The sequence below is a fragment of the Mercenaria mercenaria genome, chromosome 16 (genome assembly GCF_021730395.1).
Source record: "Mercenaria mercenaria strain notata chromosome 16, MADL_Memer_1, whole genome shotgun sequence".
Classification (NCBI taxonomy): Eukaryota; Metazoa; Mollusca; class Bivalvia; order Venerida; family Veneridae; genus Mercenaria; species Mercenaria mercenaria.
This window is the reverse complement of record NC_069376.1, coordinates 36,778,294-36,787,114: the sequence shown is the minus strand read 5'-3', so window position 1 is coordinate 36,787,114 and position 8,821 is coordinate 36,778,294. Positions and strand designations below refer to the sequence as shown.

At 33.3% G+C, this 8,821-nt stretch overlaps 1 protein-coding gene across 1 annotated transcript; it reads right to left on the bottom strand.

Annotated features, from left to right (window-relative positions):
• Positions 1-3,252: 3,252 nt before the first annotated feature.
• On the bottom strand, positions 3,253-8,821 carry LOC128549629 (uncharacterized). Its single transcript, XM_053526741.1, has one exon. It carries the CDS (start codon positions 8,688-8,690, stop codon positions 6,708-6,710), a length of 1,983 nt encoding a protein of 660 aa, XP_053382716.1. The 5' UTR covers positions 8,691-8,821; the 3' UTR covers positions 3,253-6,707.

Sequence of the window (8,821 nt, the reverse complement as noted above, 5' to 3'; positions counted from 1 at the left end):
TCAGAATGTAGCATCCACTGGAAGTTAAACAAGAGCTGTCAGAGCACAGCAAGGCTTGACTATTCAATAGGCTTGTCAATTGCATGAATATTGAAGTTGAAAAAGGGGCATAACTTTGAAAAAAAGCAAAACAGAGTTATGGAACCTGTATAATGCATGTCAGCTCATCACAGTGGACAAATGTTTCAATTCATTGATACTAGCTTACATACAAAAACATAACCAACAATTGCGAAGTCGAAAAGGGGGCATTATTTTGTATGAAAACAAAATAGGTATATGGAACCTGTTCAATGTAAATCAGGTCATCACAATGAATAAGTGTGTGAAGTTTCAATCCATTCACACAAGTGGTTACTGAGATACTTAAACTTACATACAAAAACTTAACCTAATCGGTATTCCAACGAATGGGTGAGTCCAATAGCTTTGCCTATTCTTCAAAAAGTCGAGCCAAAAATCACAATTTAATGGATACTTGTATTATTGGGTTTACTATAAACATGTATAGTAGCAAAAAGCTTTGGTTTTCCTATAGTGATACAACTTCCTAGACCTACAAACCCAAATATTGTTTGGTATGGGCATATATTGTGTTTTTGATACTGGTCAGTTAATGAGACTTTTTGATCCCAAACCAAGAGTTTTTCCCCTTGATTTGTTTGAAAAAAAAAAAAGAGAAGAAAATGCTTATAGTTAAAAAAGTATTTCAGCTAGGATCATCAAACCTCACATAATTATTACTTAGTACATGACCTTTGCTCATATTTTGTATTACCGCCCCCCCCCCCCCCCCACCCATTGAGTTTTACCCCCTTGATTTGGTAAAAAATAAATTGAGAATGCTTACAATTCAAGAAGTATTTTAATTAGAATCACCATACCTCATATAATGATTAATTAGCACATAACCTTTGCTCACATGATAGTATTATCCCCTTGATCCAGTAAATGCAAAGTTTTCCTCTTGATTTGGTAAAAAATGGATTTTTGACTGTATCTTAGTAACCTATTGATTGATCTTCATTGAATTTTACACAGTCACAGATCACCATGTGTGGTGATGCATGCGCAGTTTCGTCAGAATCACTTTATTAGCCAGTGATTTTTCCCCACATAACAAAGTAATCCACTAATGGATCTTCATGAAATTTAACACAAACATAGATCACGGAAACAGGCTGATTCGGACCGTGGCTGATTCGGACCATGGCTGATTTGGACCAAATATTTTGGCTGATTCGGACCAGATACTTTGAATAAAAGTAGATAATGACCATATATTTTGGGTGATAGAGAGTTATTGCCCTTCAACTGTTTTAAAATTCATAAATTCCTACAAAAAAGTAACCTATTGATGGATCTTCATCAAACTTAATACAAATATATATCACTATAGAGCTGAGCTTTTCCCCTTTGATTTTGTAAATATTTAAAAAAAAATAGTCCCTTCATTCACAAAACAACCTATTCGGTGGGGATCTAAATTCACTGAATGCTTGTTTCAGATTCTTAGGATGTTAATGGAGGTAGGTTGCAATTTACAGTTATGTTTTCAACTACCTTCTAATGGCTAATGGTATTTTGCGGAACGGAATGGAACAAGTTAAGAGGCCCCCAAGAGGCCAGAATGTTTGTATGAAAACTATTAGTTAAGTTGGAAACATGGCCACCTGATGTCAAAAAGTCAAGTCACTTAAAAAAAAACTTTATTAGTGCTCTAGTGACTGCAATTTCTATCAGTGCTACATAAAATCTGATCAGAGTCTTCTCTTTAAATAATCTAGGTGTTAAACCTTAAGAAATCTAGGTTCTTTGTGAAGTTGTGGTGGTCAATCGCATTCTAGAAACATTTATTAATTTTTCATTCTTCATAATAATAGTCTATTAGGGGCATATTTAAGGAACAACTACATAGCTTAGATGCCTGTAAAAAAAATTTCCATAAAATTTTGTAATTACCTCCCTTTAATATGTACGAAGAGTTGTAGCTTTTTTTTTCTATTTCAGTTACAAGGCTGAACACCACTGCATTTGGCTGTTCTTTATTTCATTTGAAATTCACTTACTTACTCTTATTTTGACATTTTCTAGAATATCAGATTTTCAGAGAAAGAACTTTATTGTTACGAAAAAGAAAAAGTGCTGTTAATTTTTATAATTTGTATGAATGTTACAACCGCTGAATTTTCTCCTTTTTGCTGTTTTCGAGTGACAAAATTGTTATGCTGTCATTTTACCAAGTATGCGGACAGCATACCGACCTTTGCAGCTGAACATATAGCCGTCGTGCCTACTTCCCGCCGTGATGAGACCAATATTTGGCCTATTTGGAATCCATTACATATGCAGTTATAGGACATTGGGTAAAATCTCAGCAGAATCTGATCTTTCCCTGCTGGATATTTATCCTTGTTTTTTTGTGTACTTGACAAGTAAATATCAGTATTTGTTTCATTTAATCTGTACAATAAGTATATGGCAAAACAGCTCAGTCAGGTAAAATGCAGATCTATACCAATAGCAAATCATCAAATCGTTTTTTATGATTTTGACATTATTTTTATTCAGATATTTTTTTTCTTGTTTTCAATTCTGTTCCTGTATTGTGCGTTAATTATTTCTTTGATGGTTTGTATTTACATATAATTATTATGTCTTTACATAACATAATTATGTTCATTCCATTTGTATGTTTAGTACATGCATTAAACTGGTATCATCTTTGATATTATACTAAAATTTTTCCATCTGACATACCGGCTTCAGATATTTCTCCACCCTTGTGTCATAAAGAAAATTAAGGATTTTTTTTTATAAAAAAAAACAACAACAAAACAAACATTAGCTTCCATCGCTGAGTTTTGAACCCACATGGCAAAAGAGCTTGTGATCATAAACAGTATGCTTAACCTCTGAGCTAATTTGTAATTTGGAACAAAACTAGAAATATTAAAATTTAGACAAGTTACAAAAATGTTGAACTCGCTATGCTTCATTTTATTTCATCAATTTACAATTATTTTTTTTTACATCACATTATCATCGGGGCATAGTATAACCAGAATACTAATAAAAATAATTAATTGTCAATGAAATATACACGGTGTTGATATTTACATAATACCAAATCCCATTTTGAAAATCAGTAATACCTCTATGGTCCATAGAATTTACAAGAACATAAGGAAGATACCTGACCTGAATCAGATTATCTACAACTGCAACTGTCACACAGTTATTCATAGATACATACAATAGGATAAATTGTGTTTTCTTACAGTAAATAAAAGTAAATACTTTCTTTACAAAATAAATCGGATGAAAATGGAAAACCAAAACATACGCTTCCTGACTTTTGCTATCAAAGTACATGTATTTGATAAAGGATGTACACTATTTTTCAGGATATTCGTCATTTTGAAAAAAAAATGTTTCTTTGAATATTTCTTCCTAACAAAATTTATGTCAAAAATAAATGCTATATTATCAAAATATGGCTAACAATATACCGCTTAACCAAACAGATTCTACTTATTGCGAAAAAAATCACCCTTATTTTTGGCCGGCATTTGCCCTAATCTAATGTAAGATGCACAAAGGGGTAAGGGTCAGTCATTTCAAATATTTATTTAAGTAGATAAGGTTTAGTTCGGATATTTTTTCTGACAATATGATAAGCTATAATAGAAATAAAAGTTTTCAACGTAGCAGTTCATATTATCTAGGAAGTATGAATTAAAAGAAAAAGAACTAAAATGTCAAAATTCACCAGTTTTTAAATTTTTTTTCTTCTAAATATCTCTCTAGATGCGCAGTGACTGTAGAAACAATTTGGTCATACATCCTTAAGAAATACAATATAATCCTGAATAGTTACACTACTTTGTGAAAAATATAAACATTTTGCAGCAGTTTAATAACCTTGAAATTGGTAAAACACAATATGTACTGTACACACGTGTATTGATGTCATCATTATACTGATGACATCATAAAAGTGCCTTGTTCAGAGAACTGTATGGAAGGCCGGTTATGCGCGCAGTGCATTATTGGAAAATTTACTGCGGTTAAATTGATATTTTACGTGGTTAGGTTACCGTGCGGTTAAACTGGTTTATACAAGAGAAAATAATCAGTGGTTATCTAATCACGATATATACCGCGGTTATAATTTTACCGTTGTATATTTTAACCATTGTTTATACAACTGGCTGCAGGTATATAAACTGAGTTATATATATATTTTTTAATTTTGTTGTACAAAGTATGTACCTCAATAGTTAAATATTATATTTTCTGCTGGTAAAACGAGCAAAAAACTGAAAAAATAATGCAGTAATACTAAAATTACTTCTTTTTCTAGTATTGAGACGTGCATCTGCTAAAATGTAAACAATGCAATTATTTGACAGTATGTGAACATTTGAAGAATTCAGCATACTGGAAAATATAGATACAAAGAATACTTTCATTATGTTCTTAAAGGTTGTGACATAAATGTCAATTTGCCTGTAGATTATGGCAAGCATTTGATTTACCAGGCGTTGCCAAGTATGTCACCATTTTAGGATCACATGGATTTATGTGATTTGCTTGGAGGCAGACATGATTGTTTGACAATCTTCCTGCGTGAAGGTTTGGTACTGAGATACCAGTTTACATACAAAAACTTGACCAAAAAATGCTAAGTCGAAAATGGCATATAACTTTATAAAAATGCAAAGTAGAGTTATGGAACCTGTATACTACATGTCAGATCATCACAGTGAACAAGTGGGTGAAGTTTCAATCCATTACCATTTGTGGGTTCTGAGATACCAGCTTACATGTAAAAACTTAACCAAAAATTGCTAAGTCAAAAATTTAAAATGGGCATAATTTTGTAAAAAAGGAAATTAGAGTTATGGAACCTATGCATTTTGGTCAGTTTATCTCAGTGAATAAGTGTGTGAAGTTTCAATCCATTCCCTCTAGTGGTTACTGAGATACCAGCTTACATACAAAAACTAATCCAAATCTGGATGCAGATGCACGAATGAGTCCAAAAGCCCTACCTATTCTTTGAAAAGCCAAGCTAAAAATTGCATGTAGCTCTGTAATTCATTTATTTCAAACAATCTTCAAGCAACCAAAATGGGCAAAAGGAAGCTAAATAATAATTTTACAAAAATGCGTTTGTAATGAATTTAAACTGAATATATACAATTGTCAGTGTAAATTTTTGACCACATTCCTTAACCCTTACCCTGCTAAATTTCTAAAATGGACTGGTCCATCATTCGCTTTGGGCAATCCTATTTAATATTCGAAGGGGTGTTCACTGAAAATTTACTGACTGAATAGGGAACAGTGCAGACCATGATCAGACTGCACGAATGTGCAAAGGCTGAATAACTTGCCGCCAGCAGGCTAAGGAAATAAAAGTTATGGAATGAATGTGCAAAGGCTGAATAACTTGCCGCCAGCAGGCTAAGGAAATAAGAGTTATGGAACTGGTCATCTGAGGTCAAAAGGTATATATCTCTATAAAACATTGTTAACACTCCAGAGGGTACATGATGGAACCTAGGTAGACACACACTAGAAGTCACACTTTCGACCAGATTTACATGAAATATTTTTGGATGCAATATAGGTCAAATTTGACACTGGGTCTTCTTGGATTAAAACTAGGTCACAAGATCAAATCACAGAAAAACCTTTTTAACACTTAACAAGTAAAATTTCTTTATAAAACTTGGATTTATTAAATCTAGATAATGTTTGAAACTGGATGCTATATTTTCCATTTGATCTACATGAAATACGTTCAGCATATGTGTCTTTTTATCGTCTAGGCCAAGTTTTTAACGAGCTCTTCTTGGTCAATTCAAAGAAAAAACTCTTTAAACTCTCTAGAGACGATATAGTTGAACAAATCAAATAACGCGAACAATCTTAATAATTTGTTATAAACATGCTTTTTCTAATGGTTTGGTATAGTGATCTAGTTACTGATCTCATAATACGCAGTTTTTGCAGTTGGCATAGAATTAATTAAAACAAATATTATACTTTATGTGAAACCCAGGTGAGTGATCTTGGGCCATCATGACTCTCTTATTCCATTATCTGACCTAGTGACATAGATTTCGAAACGAGATAATTTTATTATTAGACCTAATGGCCTTAATGTTTACCTAAATTGACTCAGTATCTAAGTCTTCGTAGATATTAATAAGAGAAACACTCTGATCAAGTTTCATTAAGATCTGGCAAAAAATAATGACCTCTTGAGGGTTTTACACAGCAGAAGACGGACACCAGGAAAATATACTACTGTGCGCTTTGTGCTCAGGTGGCTGTTCATTAAAAGGTATGACCCAGTTAACAGCATAAATTTATATAAAAACATACTAGCAGTATATAAAAATAAGTCAATTAACCAATAAATAAATATAGTTTAAAATTGGATGATTGATCTGAAGGACACGGTAATACATTTCCATTGAAACAGGTATTTATCTATTTAAAAATATAATGTAGATGTTACAGTATTAGTACAGTGCATTTGGTAAATACAGTATTTACAAGAAATGTTACAAGGCATAGTCTTTTGATTCACATAAGGAAGCAGGGTCAATTTACTAGCTTTATCAGTTTTATTTGAGTTGGTCAAACACTGATTCAAAAGTGATGAAAGTTCCTCATTATAAATATTTTTTCTATTCAAACTGGAATATTTTCATGCATTTTTTCGGAGCATCACATGTTATTACAAATTCATTCATTTGTTTATTGAATGAAATGGCAAGCGAAGATTCGATGTTATGATCCACAGTTGCTATTTCCCTAACCAGCTGACCTTTGATGCTCAACTGGTGAACACAATTGCTGGTGTAACTTGCAACATATATATTACCGCCATTGTCTGCTGTAACTGACCAAGGATGCCTTAGATTTTGGTGACAGTAAGTGAATACTGGTTTCCCAGTTAAATCAATACACAGTAATTTATGTGTATCGTGAGATGAAATGTACATGAAATTGAATGACTGATCAAATGCAACGTTATAGGCGCCTGCTAAGACGTTTTTCTCGTTGCTTTGAAGATTAATCATACCAGAATCTCTGCCGTCAAGACAGAACTTGTTTACAGTTCCCTGTGATTTTGACAATGCAAACAACCGCTTATCCCGTCTGTTGTACGCGATCAGTTCTGACCTTGAATTCACCAAAAGTCTAACGTATGACATCTGATTCCTGTGAATCTTCAGTATATCAATTTTGTTCGACTTTGGCAAGGCAACAGCAAATTCAGCGTTTTCTAAAGTTGCTAAACCCATCGGTGGTGAAGAACATTCGAAAAATGATAAAACTGAACCATTTTCAGAATTGTAAGCGATTATTGTCTCACTATCAAAAAAATCTACTATGATAGAATTTTCCATCCATAGACAATATTGAGGCTGATAATTCATTTGTAGATCAAATTCTTTCATTAAAGTCATTTTTCTATCTTTGAAGTCTCTCGCTCTCGTCATGAAGGGTGGATGTGATTCTGTCATCGTTTCCTGTACTTTGAAGAGATCATGAATGGTTTTAACAGCTTCTTGTAGTGGACTAGTCTCAGTTACGGTGAGTAATGTTTTGCTTGACTGCTGTTGAAGTATTGTACATGTTTCCTCATACAGTTTGATATCTTTCCCCATTTCTCTTTTAAGTAGGAAAATGTGCCTCGCCGTTCCCAACTCAGATGCTTTCTTCATCTTTTCAGCAGATTGCCTAATATCATCTTTCAGACTTTCTACTGACTCTTTCTGTGAAGAACTTGCATTTGATAAAGCCAATTTTCTTGTTGACATTTCTGATAGGATTCTAATCTCAAGTTTGTTGTAGGCGTCGTCTAAGTTTGCTTTAAAATCCTTCAGGTAGCTTTTGACTTCGGTTTCTTTTGCGTTCAGATCCGAGATGAACTTTTTCTCGTGTTCAATCAATTTGTCAGTGTGATCATCCACAAGTTCAAGTCTCTTTTGTATGTCAGATTCACCATTTTCGTTTTCGTTGCCTTTCACTTCATCAGCAAGCGAGACCAAATCTTCACACTTTCTGTGCGTAACTATGGCGCATTCACTGCAACAGAGCTGATCATGATCTTTGCAGAGGTACTTCACATCCTCAGAACCATGCTTTGGACATTTTGAAAGGTTTATGAAATAGTCCAATTCTGTTAGATCAAAGTCACCACATTGCTCTGAAGCGTCAATCAATTTATGTTTTGATGAAGATTTACTTTTCCTATGGTGTCTTTTACATTCTTCGCACAACTTTTCTGAACAATCATAACAATAGATAATAGCCTTGGCTTCAATTTCCTCTCTTAAACAAGGATCGCAATGGTTCTCCTTCGGATTCATCGTCGAATTTCTCTCATTTAAAATCGAAAGTAGAATAAAGTTTATTGGTAAACTCTCCACCCACTTTTCAACATGTAACTGAACTTTATAAGTTTTCGTATCTGCCCTACAAACAGGACAGAACAATTTTTGCTTGCCAGGTTTATCTAGAATCTTTTGAATATATCCAACTAAACATGAATGACAGAATGTATGTAAACATGGTAATGTCCTGGGTGTGTTAAATATCTCCAAACATATACTACAATAAAAGTAATCCTCACGAACAAAAACTTTATTTACTGTTGCCATTTATCTATACAGTACGACACATATTTACCACACCCGTGAAACGTTTACAGGTAGATCTGTTGATGTACGCTGAATATTCGTTAAGTTTCTGAAGAAAGTATATGCGATCATTAAACGCAATATATTTCATA

What these genes read in the sequence shown, in the direction of transcription:
- LOC128549629 (XM_053526741.1), bottom strand. Translation starts at nt 8,690, where the DNA reads ATGGCAACAGTAAATAAAGTTTTTGTTCGTGAGGATTACTTTTATTGT.